General features: G+C 53.2%; 1 protein-coding gene across 9 annotated transcripts in view; it reads right to left on the reverse strand.

Annotated features, from left to right (window-relative positions):
- The window catches only part of MYO9B (myosin IXB), a 92,553-nt gene that overhangs the window by 40,389 nt on the left and 33,030 nt on the right, over positions 1-19,134 (reverse strand). For all 9 annotated transcript variants that reach the window (XR_009261042.1, XM_058727543.1, XM_058727541.1 and 6 more), the window contains exon 3: positions 3,811-3,905. Coding sequence is in view for 8 of the 9 variants with exons in the window: in XM_058727543.1 (XP_058583526.1) it covers positions 3,811-3,905 (95 nt within the window). In the remaining variant the exon portion in view is untranslated. The remainder of the gene's footprint in view (positions 1-3,810; positions 3,906-19,134) is intronic.

Below are 19,134 nucleotides of genomic sequence, written 5' to 3' on the forward strand. Positions count from 1 at the left end.
CCCCTATGGCGGGTTTGTAGGGGGCCAGCGATCCCCCGACACGGAGCCACTGAACCCACAGGAAGAGGCCTTGCAGATTGGGGAACTGGAAGAAGCCTTGGACTGTCCCTGACCCTTAGCCTCCATAGGAAATGGCACTGAGAAGTGTCACCTCCCCAAAAGCAGAACCGGGTCTGGGCCTGCTCTTCTCCAGCTGGCCATGGCCACTCCCCGGACAGGAAGTGCACCTCCTCCTTGGAGCGTGGGCAGGCCATGGTCATGGGCCGAGGTGGGACTTCCTCTCCTGAATCTGAGGCCACACATATGACTTTCAGAAGTTGGTCTCTAAGATCCTGCCACCGAGGCCTCTGGCCCTGAGCTTGACGGGAGGCTGTGGCAGGAAGAGCAGGCTGTACCAGTTAGCGGAGGGCCAGCCCTTGCTGGCGTACTGGGTCGCGAACGGTGGCCCCCAGAAGCAATGTCCAAGTGGACATTGAATGTCCTGTGAATGTCACCTTATTTGGAAAAAGGGTCTTTGGAGATGCAATTAAGGGAAGGATCTGGAGATACGATCATCCTCCATGATCAGGGTGAACCCTGAATCCAAGGACAAATGTCCTGAAAGGTAGAAGAGAATCACCGAGAGACACAGAGGAGAAGGCCACGTGATGCCACGTGGAAGCAGAGATTGGGGTAATGTGGCCACAAGCCAAGGCAGGCCTGGGGTCACCAGAAGCTGCAAGAGGGGTATGAAGAACCCTCTCCCGTGGCCTCCGGAGGGAGCGCTGTCCTGCCTACGTCTTGATTTCTGTATCTTCAGGGCTAGGAGACAACAGACTCCTGTTTTTCTGAGCCCCCGGTTCGTGGCACTTTGTTAAGGCGGCCCCAGGACACCAAACACAGGCCACACAGAGGAGTGAGCTGGGAGCAAGGGCTCTAGTGTCTGGCCCACGGCTGCAGAGCCAGTCCGGGACCCAGGAAAACATGAGGCAGCCTTCTGGCGTCTCTGGTCCCCTGACGGAGCCCCCAGGACTGTAGACAAGGTATAATTCTGGGCATCTCTGGCTGGTCAGTTGCCCTGCAACGTGGGTGGGTGGCGGTGCCCGTGGAGGGGCCCAGCAGTGCTGGGCGGGGGGACCACTGGATGGTCTGTGGGGGGGGGGCTGAGGAGCCAGAAGAGAAGTGTCATTACTGGGGGGTCCCTCACCCATACCACCGCCCCCTGGAGCCAGTGGGAAAAAGGAAAGAAGCCAGAGGCTGAAGGACTCGGGAAAACAACATTCCTGCTTGTGTCTTGAAAACGAGCTGGCATTTGAAACGATCATCAGTCAGGTTAGAGGGACAGAAGAACCTATATAATTTGGACGCTATCCCCGGGCCCTGCCACTTGAGGACTTCTCCATTCCCGAAATGCCGGAGCCTTCTCTAGGCCTCTAGTCCTGCTGCTTAGCTCTCCCCACATCGAACATCTGGGGCTTCTCACCCCGCTGCTCAGAGCATCACCTGGAACGGGTGTAAATTTGCCGCCACTGTAGACCCTCACATCAGTATGTGGAAGCAGAGGGGCGCCTGGGGGGCTCAGTCGGTTGAGCATCCGACTTTGGCTCGGGGCACGATCTTGAGGTTGACGAGTTCGAGCCCCGCGTCAGGCTCCGTGCTGACGGCTCGGAGCCTGGAGCCTGCTTCGGATTCTGTGTCTCCCTCTCTCTCTGTCCCTCCCCCGCTCATGCTCTGTCTCTCTCTGTCTCAAAAATAAATAAACATTAAAAAAAAATTAAAAAAAAAAGAATGTGGAAGCAGGGAGGATCCCTTTGAATAACCTTGGATTGTGCCAAGATGCCTTTTTTTTTTTTTTTTTTTTTTTTTTTTTTTTTAACTTCGAGAGAGCTTTATTGGCAAGGGCGCCTGTGTGGCTCAGTCAGTGAAGCGTCCAACTTTGGCTCAGGTCATGATCTCACGGTTCGTGAGTTCAAGTCCCACATTGGGCTCTCTGTCAGTGCAGAGCTCACTTCGGATCCGCTGTCCGTCCCCCTCTCTCTGCCCTGCCCTTGCTTGCTCTCTCTCTCTCTCTCTCTCAAAAATAAAATTAAAAAAAAGAGTTTTATTGGCCCATAAGACCTTTGCATAGTAAAAAATACCCAAAACACTGTGTAGTATTCAATCACAATTACGTTTTAACCAACTGCAACTACCCAGAATGCTTTTTTTTTTTCAGAATATATACTTAAAAAAAAATTTTTTTTTTAACATTTATTCATTTTTGAGAGACACAGAGAAACAGAGTGTGAGCAGGGGTGGGGCAGAGAGAGAGAGGGGGACACAGAATCTGAAGCAGGCTCCAGGCTCCGAGCTATCAGCACAGAGCCGGACGCAGGGCGCAAACCCATGAACTCTGAGATCGTGACATGAGCCCCCCAGGCGCCCCCAGAATGTATACTTTTTAAACACGAAATCCTTCAGAATGGAATTCTTTTTTTTTTTTTTTTAAATTTTTTTTTTCAACTTTTTTTTTTAATTTTTTTTTTTTTTTTTTTTTTTTTGGGACAGAGAGAGACAGAGCATGAACGGGGGAGGGGCAGAGAGAGAGGGAGACACAGAATCGGAAACAGGCTCCAGGCTCCGAGCCATCGGCCCAGAGCCTGACGCGGGGCTCGAACTCACGGACCGCGAGATCGTGACCTGGCTGAAGTCGGACGCTTAACCGACTGCGCCACCCAGGCGCCCCCAGAATGGAATTCTTAAATGACATGGCTTAAGTACTATGACAAAACAGATAATTCCTTATCACGTTAATTCGCTGCACACAACTGCCAGATATTTTCATAAGCATAACTGCTACACAGAGTGTAAATGAGCACGATTTCAACGTTACACATATAGCTCAGGTAACCATGCCTCCAGAACTCACATTTTTGGCACAAAATGCTGGTCTGTTTTAACTTCCACCAGGCAATCAAGTTCACAGCCCAGTTACCACCTACCCACTCACCCATCTACCTGATCCATCCATCCATCCATGAATCCATCAACCTACGAACTCGGCCACCTATGAATTTATCCATCTAGCGATGAGCCTATCCACCTCTCCACCTCCCCAATCCATGAATCTATCCATCCAAGCATCCATCCATCCATCCATCCATCCATCCATCCATCCATCCATCGCCCATCCAATGAATCCATCCACCCACCCATGAATCTATGCATCTATCCATTCACCCACATACCCAAGAATCTATCCATCTATCCATCTACCCGCACACCCATGGATCAATCCATGAATCTATCTCCCCTTCCTCCCTCCCTCCCGTCTAGCCATCTACCCACCCTTGAGTACTTCCCTGGACAACCGCTTCAACTTGCTACCCAGCATTACGTCTTTTCCGTCTTCTCCTGGCTAAAGGGGCACACGTTTGGCAAACTCCGCGGTCCGCATCAGCTTTGCCTGTGGTTATCTCCAGAGCCACCAAATTCAAAACCTCATCGAGACCAAGACATAGCTTGGCGTGTCCTTGCCAGTTCTTGGCAGACTAGCACCTTCAGGTCATCGTACTTGCTTCTTGGGCACCGGGGCCCATGCTCCATGACTGGGGGACAGAGGTCCCGCCCCTCCTGCACCTACACTTCCCACCCTGACCCACAGTTCAGATCTTCACATCAATGACTTCAGAAAAAAAAAAAAAAAATCACATTTGCGTCTCCGTACGATCCACACCTGTCTGCACGGCCGTAGTGTCAACAGTGCGCTCCCAGGCTGGCTCTTCCTTACAGGGATGCCCCAGGACCCCAGACCAAGGCTGCTGGTACACAGCTAGATGCCTACCAACTCACCCTCTCACGATGCCACTCTCCAGGTAGTTGACTTGGATGAATTTCCCAAATCGACTGGAATTGTTGTTGTGGGCTGTTTTGGCATTCCCAAAAGCCTGTGAGGAAAACGGAAGCAGGTTTTCAGATCACGAGGAGGAAATGTCTACACGCGCCTCGGCCTGGAGCCTCGGAGGTCCCCCTGGGCGCCGTGGACGCTCATTTGGCTGAAGTCACCCGGCGGCCCGAGAACTGGAGAACCCGAAGGTGTGAGGCCCAGGTGGGCTCCACCATACTTAACGCTTTATCTCCGGGTTTGGGTTGGGTGAGGGGGGTGCAAGTGTTAAGTCTCGGACGTGAAAAAGGCCAATCAGCGGCATCCTTATATTGTTTTTATTTTTTTATTTTTTTTCTTTAAAAAATTTTTTTTTTCAACGTTTTTTATTTATTTTTGGGACAGAGAGAGACAGAGCATGAACGGGGGAGGGGCAGAGAGACAGAGGGAGACACAGAATCGGAAGCAGGCTCCAGGCTCCGAGCCGTCAGCCCAGAGCCCGACGCGGGGCTCGAACTCACGGACCGCGAGATAGTGACCTGAGCCGAAGTCGGATGCTTAACCGACCGCGCCACCCAGGCGCCCCAGCGGCATCCTTTTAAAGTTACAATTGTTCATACGGTGAACTCTGGCCCGTGGGCTAAATCCAGTCCGCTGCTTATTTTTGTACTGCCTGTGAGCCAAGAGTGGTTTTTACATTTGTAAGTCATTAAAAAAAAAAAAAAAAAAAAAACCCAAGAAGAATATTATTTCCTGACACATGAAAATTCTATTCACATTTTCGTGTCTGTAAATGAAGTTTCATTGGTGGATAGCCAGGTCCGCTCATTTATGGATCTTTCATGGCTGCTTCTATACCGTTAACAGCAGAGTAGCCGTGAGAGAGACCTGTGGGCCGGCAAAGCTGAAAATATTTACTATTTGGCCCTTTCTGAAAGGAGGTTGCTGGGCCCTGAGCTGAGATGGGCTCTGGGCTCCAGAAGAATATGAGGCTGGGTAGGAGGAAGCAGATGTGGAGACACGTCCCGTCCTGGAGGGGGTTCTGTAATTCTGTGGGATGGCAAGCCAGTTCACGGCAAATTTTTTCGAAGTTTATTTCTTTTGAGAGAGAGAGAGAGCAGGCAGACACAGTGGAGGGGGAAGGGGAGACAGACGCAACCCCGAGCAGGCTCCGCACTGTCAGCGCAGAGACCGACTTGGGGCTCGAACTCATGAACCGTCAGCCAAAATCGAGAGTCGGTCACTTAACCGACGGAGCCACCCACGCGCCCTGGCAAGCGTTTTGACTGGAGTAAACCTGGCATAACATAAACTTAACCGTTTTAAAATAAGCAATTCAGTGGCATTTAGTACGTTCCCCGTGTTGTGTAACTGTCACCTCTGTCTCATTCCAGAACATTTCCATCACCCCAAAAGGAGACCCCATCCCCATTAGAACTCACTTCCCACCCGCCCTCCTGCCTCCTCCAGCACCCAACAGCCATCAATCTGCTTTCTGCCTCTATGGAATTGCCTGTTCAGGACATTTCACCTAGGTGGGAGCATACATTATGTGGCTTTTTTGTCTGGTGTCCCTCACTCCGCATGATGCTTTTGGGGTTCATTCTCATTGTGGCACGAATCAGGGCTTTATTTCCAATACATAGAGGAAAGTATGAATAGTGCATGGAGTCTGTGACTCAGTGGGGTCCCCCTGGAGCCTCCTAAGGGTCCACCACCCAGATTAAGACAAAGCACACACCCTGCCCAGGTTTTTGGGGTGCCCCCCTTTCCATGAGGTATCCAACAGCCCCAAGGGGTGAACAGGCAGGGGGAACATATGATAAAACCTTGGGGGAACGCAGGGCAGGGAAGAAGAAGGTGCTGGGGGGGGGTGTTCCCTATTTTCAGGGAGAAAGACACTGGCAGAGGTGGGGGCCACGGGGCTGGGCAGATGAGGAGAGAAAGGCAGAACTGGTCATGGAGACTGGCGCTCAGCTGTCCAAGCCCTTGTGTCTCCAGGCGCCAAAGAAGGGGTGACATGGGGTGGGGTGATGCCCCACTCACACACAGAAAGGGAAGCCTGGTGGCCACAAGGAGGGTGTCAGGCCAACAATGTTCCAGTTCGAGAAGGCTGAGCTGTGTGGAAGGCTGGGAAGGTGGGAGGGCAGCGGGAAGGAAGTGGCAAGGCCACTGTCAAGGTCTGCAGGGGTTTGGGGGCTGAGTGTAGGTGTGTGAGGGTCCGGTGGGCCAGAGGGATGAGGGCAGGGCAGGGCAGGGAGAGGTGGAGAGGCTCGCAGGGGACTCAGGGACCGGGAGACGTGCCCACACAGAGAGCAAGCAGGATTTTCTTAAAGGCTTCATTCTGCAGAGAAATGGATGTAGCAGATCCCCAATCAGAGCTTCTGGTGTCGCGATGTGAAGGCCCCACGAAGAAGCGTCTGCCGGGACACTTCCTTTGAGAACGGCTCCAATCAGCAGAGCCCGGAACCAGGACAGCGGCACCGGGCTGTCAGGTGCCTGGCAGATGGGGATCACAGGACAAGCAACTTCCTGCCCCACTGCCCCAGGGGCTCCAGACCCCAAGAATGGGCCCTGCTGAAAGACCTGAGGCCAAGTCACCCAGCAGGAGAAGAACAATGAAGGAGGTGCCCCAGGGAGGCAACCTGGCCCAGTACTGGAAATGGGGGCTCTGCTCGGGGCAGGGGTGGCGGCTGGGCACTTTTGGGGTTGGGGGGCTCCCCACAGCCTCATGGAGGCAGAACCCAGTCTGAGGAGGCACTTTCCCAAGTCAGCGGCCACAGGGGCCCCTTCTTGTCTTCACAAATGCTTCCTTAGGACGTGTCCATTGGCTGGGTTTTGAAAGTCTTCGAAGAGCTGAGTTAAACACATGGGCTCTTCAGCCAGTGGGAATGACCAGGTCCTGACGTGTGACTGAACTACCAGCCCAGTGGCTGGGTGACAACAGCCTGGGACCAGGTCTGGGACTGCCTGCTCTCCCAAGTGTCTGTGGAACCCAGCGCAGGGTCCCCAGCCTCGGCACTGCTGATCCTCGGGGCTGGATCCTTCTCAGCGGTGGGACCGTCCGTGTGCTGTTGGGTCCTGAGCAGCGTCCTTGGCCTCCACCTGCCAGAGGCCAGCAGCATCGGCGACAACCAAAAATGTCCCCAGAGCTGGCTGAACTGTCGGGTAGCCCTGCTATATACAGAGGGAGGTATGACGGGTCTGCAAGGCTGGGTGGTCGAGGGCTCTGCGGGCCCTTCATCCCGTCCTGAGGGTCCCCACATGCACTGCAGGCCTGTGGAGTCCTGTGAGGAAGCAAACTGTCTTTCTAGGTTGAATCCCTCGCTCCCCCCAAGTTCGGCCTTGGAATCGTGTTTTGTTTGTTTGTTTGGAATAAAGCCTGTAGACTCCACAAGTTCTGCTCTGGAAATCAGCGGGCAGTGGGTCCGCTGCCTCCCTTCGTCCCTTACGAGACCCCGCGGGGTGGCATCGGAGCGGAGGACGGGCCAGGGCCCTCCCCCTGTGCCAAACGAAAATAAACTCGGTGAGCAAGCCCTCCTGCCTAACTACGAGCAGATGGGGAAGCGACGCCCGAGCCCGTGTGGGCTCCTTCCCCGGGGGACCAGGCCTCTTTCTGTGCTGCGGCCCCTGTAGTCGGGGCCCCGCTATAGAAGCTCACCAACAATGTGCACGCACAGCCCAAGAGCCTACAGCCGTCCCCCTTTTGAACTCGGGACAAGTCTCTGTGGGATTTCTAAGGAAACAGGGCTGGCGTCCTGGGGACCGCAAGAGGGAAAGTCTTCGGGATGTGAGGGCCCACCAGCCCCGTGCAGCCCAGGCTTTGGTGTGGGGGTGGGGGGGTGGGCAGTGACCTCATGTGTCTGGTATGCGGTCTCAGAACACTGCGACTTTTCAAAGCCAGTCTAAAAATATCCGGTTGCTGCTATTATACGTCCGAGGAGGAGGAAATGCCGGCCTGGCGCGCGCGGCCAGGGGAACTAACTATTATGTAGCTGCTCTGGGGGCTGGACCGGTGCAAGCACGGGCTCAGAGCGCAAGACGGCACAAGGGAGGACAGGTGTGCACGGTGGTCATGTGGGGCCTGGGCTGGATGGTGGGGGGGGGGGAGGAAGCTGGATCAGGGTGCCAGCAATGATGCGATGTGATCTGGCATGGGGGCTGCGGAGGCCACATGCTAATGCTGCCTTCCCACCAGGCCAGAAGACCCACAGCGCTGGCAAAATGCTATGGGAGAACAGGCCTGTCCTTTCCTGGACACATTTTCCACCCCCCTCCTTATATAACATAAAAGTACACATCTCTAATACAAGTTGCACACTTTGGGAAGAAAAAAAAAAAAATGGAAGGAATCCTGATAGAAGAAGAAACCCATTAAGAGATGACTCTGTAATTTAAAATTCTCCAGGCACGGTTTTTAGGTCACACTAACAAAGGAGCAGCACCCCCGCCTTCCTTCTGATGGGGCAGATGACACCTGTGCCTACGGGGGGGCACGGTGTGCCCACCAGGCGCCCCACCCCCACCCCCCACCCCGCCAAGGATGCCAAGAGCTGGAGGCCATCTGATTTTCTTCCAACTGTCCTGATCTTTGAGGTTCCTCTTTTGGGAAATTCAAAAAGGTTTCTTAATTTGGAGATATCGAGGCAGAGCCTCTCACTTAGGCAGAAATTTTAGAAGATACCTTTTCTATTGAAACAGGATGCCTCTGCTCCTGGCTGAGACGCGTGGTAAACATTTTAGGAAGGATGGTGATAGGATCACAGAACGACCCCGTGGGGAGTCCAGTCCCACGCCAGGCGCGATTGGAGCTTCTGGCTCTTTCTTCTGCTCTAAGAGACACCTGTGCCAACCCCCATTTCAGAAGAGGAAACCGAGGCACAGAGAGGCCTGCCGACCTCCCCGAAGTCTGAGAGCAGGCAGGAGGTGCACGTGACCCTGGGTTGGAACCCAGTGTCCTCGTTCCCAGGCCGTGCCCCATGCATTGGCCCCCTCAGTCCCCACAGCCTGGGCTCCTTCTTCAGACCTATTGTTGGTGCCTGCCTGTTCCAGCTGAGGCCGCTCCCCCTGGGCCTGGTGAGCAGGCAGGTGGATTCCCGAGCCCCTTCTGAGCTTACAACTCTGGTCTCTTGTGCATCCCGCACAAAAACCAAACAAGTCTCGATGGACCGTATCAGGAAAACACTGTTTTACTTTCAGATTTCAAAACCTAAAAGCCCCATGCGATGAGCTCATGAAGGCAAACGCACTTGCCTACCTCCCGTATTGACAGGTGAGCCCCAAGGAGGGATTTCCCCTGTTGAGAAGTCCCCCAGGATCCCTGCCTGGGGTGGCTGTCCCTCCAGCCAGGCTGAGGTGGCCCAACCCAAGATAACTCTGCTGCTCCCAGATTTACTTGTGGCCATTCTTTCTCAGCGGAAAGTTCTAGCTTACTCTAATGGCTTTGTCTTAGTTGCGGGGTTGGCCTTCTCTGTTCTCCTGATCTTCTAGCCACAGGGACCTCACTTCCCAAGTGTTTGTGAGGCTTTGCACATAAGCTCTCATTCACTCATTCGTTCACCCATCGATCCACTTGACAATTTGTTGACTGGCTGCTGTGTGCCTGGAACTGTTCTAGCTTCAGAGAGCACCCTCCGTGATGGGGGTCTCAAGGGGATGCCTGCACGTCCGTGGATCGGGTGTCACCATTTCTAGGAGCCCCCCGATCCGCCCAAGCAGGGTGGGCTGCCCACCGCCTTTTGTGGCCTTCCTGCTGCCCCTCCCTCTGCAATGCCACCTCTGGGTGAAGCCTCCGTCCCTGCCTCAGACCACGAGCCACACAGGGCTTCCGGATCTCTCGTGTCCAAGCCAAGACTGGGCGTGGGGACGGAGGAGTGGCTGGGGTTGCAGGCAGAGGCTGAAGTTGGTAAAAGAACATCAGCATATCTTAGCCAACAATGAAACCCAAAGATGGGGTCGAGAGAGACTGTCCCCCGCTTGCTGGCGCGCAGGAGCCGTCTTGATCGCGTCGTTGGTGGGGGCGGAGAACGCGACACCGAGATCAACTGGAAGCTGCTGCTGGTGGGACCAGACTTCTTTTGCTATATCTTTCAGGCATACTTTGCTACGTGAAACAGCAATTGGCCTGCACCCACTGACGGGTTGTGCCCGTCTGGGGACACAGACAACAGTCATACATGGCAAGAGGCACCCGGAGGTGTCCCGTGGGCTGGATGGAGCACAGAAGTGCCACAGGTAGTGTCTCTGCCCAGGTGGTCCATGGACGGAGGACCCTGGTGGGGGACTGCTCTGCCCGGTCTGCTGAGCAAACGGCCCGGTGGCATCCACTTGAACCTGGGGCTTTCCGATGCGGAAATGCTCCGAAAATAACCCTGCGTGGGGTGGAGGGCTATTGCTGGTAGAAAGCCCAGGAAAACAGCTCTGTCTGCAGGGGATTCCAGTGGGTCCTGGTGGCTCTGGGGGAGGGCTGCAGGCCCAAGGCTACCCTTAGCAGGTGCCAACCGGGGGGGAGGGGCAAATTAGTTCAAAGCTCTTGGGTTTCAGATTCCTCTCCAATAAAATGAGGGAGAGAACCTCTGACTTCCCAGGGTGTTTAAAGATGAAGTGAGACTGTGCGAACCACGGGCAGGCAAACTTGTTCTGTGAGGGGCCACGTACCAAAGATTGGGGCTTTGTCAAAGCGACTCAATTCTGCCACTGCAGGCCGAGGCAGTGACAGAGGCTCTGTACACGACTGGAACGTGGCTGTGCAGAGGACCCCCTCCTGATGCCCGGCAGGGTAGGGCGGCCGTGGGCACGGACCTCTCCTCAAGTTGGCAACTTATAGCCTGTTTCTGTACAGTTTGCGCGCTAAGAATGGTTTTCACGTTTTTAAACACTTGTTAAAAAGGGCGCCTGGGGGGCTCAGTCGGTTAAGCGTCCGACTTCGGCTCAGGTCACGATCTCGCGGTCCGGGAGTTCGAGCCCTGCGTCGGGCTCTGGGCTGACAGCTCAGAGCCTGGAGCCTGTTTCAGATTCTGTGTCTCCGTCTCTCTCTGACCCTCCCCCGTTCATGCTCTGTCTCTCTCTGTCTCAAAAATAAATAAACGTTAAAAAAAAAAAAATAAACACTTGTTAAAAAAAATAAAAAAGAACATTTAAGAACATGTGAAAACGATACGAAATTCACCTTCCGGTGTCCATGAATAAATTTCTGTCTAGTGCATAGCCATGTCCCGTGTCTGTTAACATACGGTCTGTGCCCGTTCTCGGACTACGGCGCCCGAGCTGAAAGTGACCCGGGGGTCCTTCACGAGACAAGCGTGCCGGCCACTGTTCTGGGGGCCCTCAGGTACATGGACGCTCAGACACATGGAGCATCGCCTGGGTGGACTGGTCTCCCCGGGCACAGCAAGGACACAGAGAAACAGGACCTTAAAGCACGGAGGGCCGGACAGGCCCGCAAGGTCCCAGGAAGTACAGAAGTAAGAAGTACAACGAAAGTGATTCCCACAGAACTGCCCTGTGGGGAGCAGTGGAGGGGGTGGCCAGTTCTCGGGAGAGAAGATGCCAGGGGAGGACAAGGATGATGATGAGGGGGAGGGTGGTAATGCTGGTGAGAGGAGGGGGCCGTGGGGTGGGAGACAGGAGCCTCCCCGTCACTGCCAGCCTGCCCAGGAGGCACAGCTGGCTCAGGGGCCCTGCAGGTATGGGGCAGAAAGTGGAGGCTTTCCAGGGCCCCTGCTGACACCCTGCCTCTGCCTGGATTCTGTTCCCTTCCTGTTGCCCATGGGTCTTGGGGGCAACCAGCAGCTCTCATCAACAGCCAGCTGCTGGATGGATGGACAAATGGACAGCAGGCATTTGCAGAGAGCCGAGGAATGATGGGATGTGACTCTTACCCTACTTCCGTGCCCCCAGTTTCTCACAGGCTCTGTCACTATTATCTGGACTGGCACCAACGATCAGCCACAGACCTGGACAGAAACACTGAAAACCAGCAAGGGCTCCTAGGGGGACCAAACCAAGGTCCTGGGGGACCGGAACAAGGAGGAGGAAGAACAGGATGAGGGGGAGGAGAAAACCAAGTATGAAACAAGTTATCGTATCTCATATTTCACTACATTTTTGTTTAGGTTATAATGAAACCACGTGCTAGATCACAGAAAGACTAAAGAACAGATCAAGCTTTGATAGGGTGAGGACTTGCTGGGTTCCTATTGCACCAAAAATATTTGAGGAATTCATCAATTTCCCCGCAGGCTCATCTTACCTGTTGTGACAGCCAAATCATTCTCTTGGGGGTTTACTTGGTCCTTTTTCTCAGGTTTTAGAGCTGGGAAATTAAGTCGCTTTCATTTGTTCATATTTATGAATGTAAAGTGCTTATGGCTATGAATTGTCCTCTTGGTACTGCTTTAAAGGGTCTTGTGGATTCTGATAATACATAGTTTTGGTCATTGATTTTTAGAAAATCTGTAATTTTGATTTATAGATCCCCCTTCATCCAGGAGTTAACAGAGACTTATGATTTATTTTTCAAAAAAATCTCCATGTGGAAGGGCCTTTAAAAAATTAATTTCTGGGGGTGCTTGTGTAGCTCAGTCGGTTAAGCGTCCAACTTGGGCTCAGGTCATGATCTCACAGTTCGTGGGTTTGAGCCTCACATTCAACTCTGTGCTGACAGCTCAGGGCCTGGAGCCTGCTGTGTCTCCCTCTCTCTCTGTCCCTGCCCCACTTGCACTCTGTTTCTCAAAAATAAACATTAAAAAAATTTTTTTAAATTAATTTCTAGTTTTCTTTTTTTTTTTTTTTTCAACGTTTTTTATTTATTTTTGGGACAGAGAGAGACAGAGCATGAACGGGGGAGGGGCAGAGAGAGAGAGGGAGACACAGAATCGGAAACAGGCTCCAGGCTCCGAGCCGTCAGCCCAGAGCCTGACGCGGGGCTCGAACTCACGGACCGCGAGATCGTGACCTGGCTGAAGTCGGACGCTTAACCGACTGCGCCACCCAGGCGCCCCTAATTTCTAGTTTTATTCCATTGTTAAAGGTACTGCTTGTAGTGTTCCTACTTTTGGAAGTTTTAGATGCTTTCTCCGTGGCCTGATATAGGAATGAGTTTTGTGAATGCTCCATAAGTACTTAAGATTTATTCTCATATCACAGTCAAGGATTTGTGATATGGCCACAGATCTGTCTCAATACATGGTTTGGGCATATTACATGCCTGTGATTTGCTGTCCACTCGACCAGCCTCTTGCTATGTGTTCATATCTGTTTCTCCTGGTATCTTCTATAATTTCCACTTTGTAGTGACAGCATCTGTATTGTCTGGTGCAGACATTGGCAACTATTATACCTTAAGTGTAAACTGAGGCTTTTGGCATTATGATGAATGTCGTCACATGTAACCTTCAGAGCCCCGAGCTCTGCCTTCGTGTCCATGGACCGCAGCTCTCTTCGCTCCTGTTTCTATCTGCCTGCTACATCTGGGCCTGTTTTTTTCATTCTTAGCACCCTGAACCACTTTGATTTAGGCGTGTCTTCTTCATAAACCACACAGTCGAACTCGGCTTGGTGAGCCAAGCTGAAAATCCTCTCCCTTTAGTAAGCAGATTGCACCCGGTCACATTTAACAGCCCGACAGACTCGTTTCCTCCTGAAGCTCAGACTGCCATCATTAGCTCCCTTCCCCACCTGCTGCTCATGGAGGTGACCGAAGTCACTCACGAGTGACTGAAGTCGGAGCAAAATCCGGGTCACGTGAGGACGTCCTGGAATCCTGAACCTTTTCAACCTCACTTTGCAACTGATTTGCATGGCGTTTGTGCAGCGGGACGTACCCAGGAGAGAGCACGCTGACAGGAGAGCGTGAGTAGAGGACTTGTTCTGTAAGTGGGCAGTTCATTATGGAAGGTTTCATCTTGGGAGGACAACGACTTCCCTACCCAGTTCCCAAACAGCATGCACTCGGGTGGCAATCGTGAGAACAGTGAGGGCTTTTGGTACTTTTTATGCAGCAAAACCAAGCATTTGCACGCGTGAGGGAAGGTGAGCTCCCACGGGTGGGCTGGGGGGTCTCCGGAGCATCCCTCCACCCTTGTGGAGGCACTACGGACTCTCTCCACATCCCTGGAGAAGGGGTTGCCTTTGATCCCATCCCCCATCCCTGGGGTGGGCGAACCTGTTATCTTGGGGCTCCCCTGCTTATAGGAGGGGGGAGTTAGTCAGAATTGCCAATGAGTCACCACTACTGTGCCACTCTGGTGGGTTGGGGAGACGGAAAGAAAAAGTTGAGACCCCAAGTATGAGCTGTGGGAGCTTGGTAGAGATAAGAGTCTTGGGCCCCATCCCAAACCTGCAGAATTTCTGGAAAGGCCAAGGAATCTAAATTCTTAAGCCAGAGCCTGAGAGGGTTCTTCTGATTCATGGTAGGATAAGAACTATGGCTTTAGGATTTATTATGAAAATGACGTATCTCGGGGGAGAAATAAAGCAAGAGAATGTCTACTTACACTCCCCTCTTTCCTGGATGTCTGGAGTAGAGGTCTCGAGAGTCAAGGGCAGAATGGAGCAAAATACTTGGGTGTTCAATACACTTGGTTTAATCAGACTGCTTTCCTGACGTTTAGCCCTGAGAGAAGGGCAGCTTTCATACTACAGGGCTTTGCCAGGATTGGCCACTCCCCACCTGCACCCCGACCCCAGGCAGGTCCAGCCCCTGTCCCACTCGACAACCTTGTTCTGCCAGGCACGGTAAGGTGGAGGGGTGAGGGACGCCCTTGTGATGATGCCTGAACAGGCACAGGAGGAGGAATCCTTGTTGAGAACTGCCTCCTGGCTTTGGACCCTCACAGCTCTGAGAAGCGAGGGCTCGTCTGGGAAACACCCCCGGCAGGGGGCTGTGCTATGTGCCCAGACAGGCCTGGACCAGAAGCCGCTGCTTGGGACGTTGCCCTGGTTGTGTGACACTGTCACCTGCACACAGCAGCGGGGCTACTGTGGCCAGGGTCCCGGCCGTAGCGGAAAATGTTTCAGAGGAAGAGACAAGGATATGGAGGCAGCGAGCATATGGGTGATGGAGGAAAGGACCCAAGAAGACCACTGGTGATGGCTCTGCCCGGCAGAAACGGGGAAGCGGGAGAGGGTGGAGGTGCGTGCGGTCCAAATTCACTGTGCCAGGATCTTACCTATCTGAGGTTTACTTTGAACATTTCATTGAGGTGGTGGGAACTTATCTAAGCCCAGGGTCTGCAAACTATGTCCCACAGGCCAAATCTGGCTGAATGAATTTTTTTTTTTTTTAAAGTTTCTTTATTTTGACAGAGACAGAGAGAGCATGCACAGGGTAGGGGTAGAGGGAGGGAGAGAGAGAGAGAATCCCAGGCAGGCACTGCACCATCAGCACAGAGCCCGGTGCGGGGCTCGAACTCATGAGACCACGAGATCATGACCTGAGCGGAAATCAAGAGTCAGATGCTTAACTGACTGAGCCACCCAGGCGCCCCTGGCTGAATGACTTCTTACCAAAAATATGAACTTTTAATTGTAGAATAGTTTTGGATTTATGAAAAGCAATATGTAAGAATATTCCAGCAAAATTCCCGAGTACCTCACAGCTTCCCTGTTAACCCTGCATTTGTCACAATTAACAAACCAATATTGATTAAGTTATTAGTAATTAAGTTCATGCTCTATTCAGATGTCCTCAGTTTTTCCCTAATGTCCCTTTTCTGTTCCAGGATCCCCTATCACATTCAGTCATCCTGTCTCTTTGATGTCTCCGTACAAAGTTTCTCAGACTTTCCTTGTTTTTGAGATCTGACCAGTTTCGAGGAGGATTGGCTGGGTATTTTGCAGGCGACCCCTCAGTGTGAGTCTTTTTATAAATGGTTCTATGGGCATGTGGCCCCACCCATTCATGCATGTATTATCTGTGTCTGCTTTTGCTCTTTGAGGGCAATGTTCCATAAGTGATAGAGACTGCATGGTCCTAAAATGTGGAAATGTTGACTATGGGGCCTTTGACGGAATCAGCTTGCAGAATTGTGGTCCGAGCCTCCCTACAAGGGCAGCGGCCTCATCCAGGATACGTACCCTGGAGTGACCACCGCCGACCCACTCTGGCCAATTTTACCATCACTAGGCCCCTGGAGTTTCAGCAATTGGCATAATGGGTGTTCAAAGTGGGCTTCCATGGATGGAAAAGTGGGCTGGACAACACATTTTTGAGACATTTGCCTCCCTTGAGAAATTCCTTCTAAGCGTCCTGTGGCCTCTTCTTGAGGGATGGGGCTCAGGGACATGGAGACACTCCAGTGTGCCCGAAGCCACCAAAGAGGTCAGAGCCAGTAGAACGATCTCTAGGATGTCTGGGCTCCTGTCTGCTAAGAAATGGTGTCTGTAAATTTCATCTGGGACTTGTACTCATTATCACCCTCCCTGGTCTGGCTACTGATGGCAACAAGGTGCAAGATCTATGGGAGGGAATCAGGGAGGGGACGTGGCAGGTCCCCATGGGGAGTTCCAGATGTGTAGAGCCCCACTCTGCATTTCTGTTTCAATTGTGAAGTCCCTATAACATGAAAGTCACCATTTTAACGATTTTTAATGTGTAATTCAGGGGCATGTGGTATGTTCACCATGTTGTGCAACTGTCACCTCTAGCTAGTTCCAGAACATTTCATCATCCCAAAAGAAGGACCCCCCACCCCCATGAGCAGTCACTCCCTGCCCCCTCCCCAGATTAGCCGATCACTACTTTCTGTCCCTATGGACTTGTCTGTTCTGGACATATATCGATGGGATCACAGAATATGTGGCCTTTTGTAACGTGGCTTCTTTCATTCACCTTTGCTGCTCTCGTGACCCTCTCCACGGAGTCTCCCCACAAGGCATCCTCCCCACCTTGGTGTTACGGTGACCTCATCTCAGCACACACTTAATCCCTGCTCTTTCAGAGCTGGGGCTATCAAACTGGACTAGCTTGCTGTTAGAAACAAACAGCCCTTGGGGCGCCTGGCTGGCTCAGTTGGTTCAGCGTCCGACTTCGGCTCAGGTCATGATTTCGCGGCCTGTGAGTTCGAGCCCCGCGTCGTGCTCTGCCCTGACAGCTCAGAGCCTGGAACCTGCTTCCGATTCTGTGTCTCCCTCTGTCTCTGCCCTTCCGCCGCTCATGCTCTGTCTCTCTCAAAAAGTAAATATTTAAAAAAATATGTTTTCTGAACAATAATAATAATAATAACTAAAAAAGAAACAAACAGCCCTGGAACACCAAATGGCCTCAGGATGTGGGGTGGCGGGAGCTCTGCTGGCATGACTCTGCTGATCATGTGACATTCTGGACCTCTGGCTTTCCCAGAAGGCCTTGGGGTGGGACTCAGCTAGATTACTGGGGGCAAGAGCCTTCTAGACTGAGGATGTAGTGCATGCAAAGGCCCTGGGGTCAGAGATCAGCAGGCAGAGCAGAGATGCACACTTGCCGCAGGTCACACAGCACGTGGCAGCTCCCGTCTTCCTGGCCTCCTGGCAGGGGCTGGCTCTGGGCCCTGAAGTCCTACGGGTGGTAAATTATGGTGGAACGGGGTGCGGTCACAGGCTGAAGGGCAGGAACTGGTCCGGGCACTTCGGTAGAACGAAAGGTGTTCCCTCAGGGGCCGCATGTCCTTGTCATCTTCTCTTTCTCACAATCTCCCCCACATTCATACCTCCAATGAGTACCTTTGTCCAGGTGGTAGCTCCAGAGCCCCAGGCTGGATTTTTAACTGCATATCCTAGAGTCCCCTCAACTACAGCAGATTCCTCGGCCTTGGCACGGCATTTGGGGCCAGATCATTTGTGTGTGTGTGTGTGTGTGTGTGTGTGTGTGTGTGTGTGTGTGTGGTGGGGGCTGTCCTGCACGCTGTAGGACCTTGAACAGCAGCATCCCTGGCTTCGACCCTCTAGATGCCGGTTTGCAGTGTTATCACACGCGCCCTCGGGGCAGGATCGTGCCAGCTGAGGACCAAGCCTTAAACTCCATTAAAAAATCAGCTACCCCGGGGATCCCTGGGTCCCAGAGATCCATTGAGCCAGGAAAGGCTACAGGCCTGTGTCTATTGCTGCCACGTGGTGTGCTATTCTCCCCTCCACCTAAAAGGAACTGGTCAGCAACCCCATGCTGGGGTCACAGGGCTGGTCAGTAGCTGGGCAGGTGACCGCGAGCCTCAGGCTCAAGGGGCCTCAGGTAACTGGAGCCTTGCAGGGCTTGGCCTTGGAAGTTGGCTGTGGCCAGCGGGTGGCTGACCGACACGGGGGGAATTTCAGAGGGCAGCTTCCCAGAGATGCTGGGGATGGGACACTGGAGTCCCTCCATCCTGGGTAATCGCTAGGAAACAAATTGGCTGCCAGGCCATGTGGCTGCACTGCCCAGCTGTGCTCCCGCCCCAGACAGCATGGCAGATGTAGCTGATAAATGGCCCGACACTCCCCCGCCCCGTCCAGTCCTGGTGCAGCCAAGTATTCAGAACCTTCCGAAAGGGCGGTGGCTGTGGCAGGGGTGTCCCGGGCCCCAGCTACGCTTTGCCTTTTAATCAACTTTTTCTGTAAATCCCAAAGAGGCCTTTCTGGGTGCTTAAAATACAACCCATAATTTTCACTTTTCTCTTAGATGCGGCGTTCCCAAAAATAAATAAGTTCCCCTTTTGTCTAAAATACCCTTAGATGGTTGCAAAGGGTCAGGGATCTGCACTTTTTCTATGCAGAGACCAGAAAGGCAGCCTCGCGGGTCTGCAGGGCCCAGGGAGGACAGAGAGCAACAGCGAGCCCCGGCATCTGGATGGCCACCCCTTCCGCAGTGTTTCCCTCCCCAAAACCCACTGCCATAGGACACCTGGTCCTCTGCTGACATCCTCTTATCACTCTGCAGCTGGGCTGAGTCCCACCTCTCCCCCGCTGGGCCACGAGAGTCTAGTCCTCATGCTCCTCTCTCTGGCTGAGTCACCCCCCCCCCCCCCCAACCCCGTTCCAGCTGTGAGCTCCAGTGCGTCTGTCTGGGCACACATCTGACATCTCGGATGCTAGCTTCCTCCAGGGATGCCTCAGCCCTGGGTACACACTTCCGACCTGGCCTTGTCAAGCTCTAGCACCTTCCCCGAAACCGGGGGATCCAGGGGTTATGGGGGAGGGTCCAGGTGACACTGGGGTCTCACTCAGCGTCCTCCTCCCACCATGACCCTGGCAGGTGGTGTGGCCTTGCAGGCAGGGCGCAGGAGGTCTCAGGGCCTGGGGTGTGGCTGGAGACCCTCCAAGGGCCCTCCGTGAGGGTACAAGGC

This window comes from Neofelis nebulosa, chromosome 4, assembly GCF_028018385.1.
Source record: "Neofelis nebulosa isolate mNeoNeb1 chromosome 4, mNeoNeb1.pri, whole genome shotgun sequence".
NCBI classification, from domain to species: Eukaryota; Metazoa; Chordata; class Mammalia; order Carnivora; family Felidae; genus Neofelis; species Neofelis nebulosa.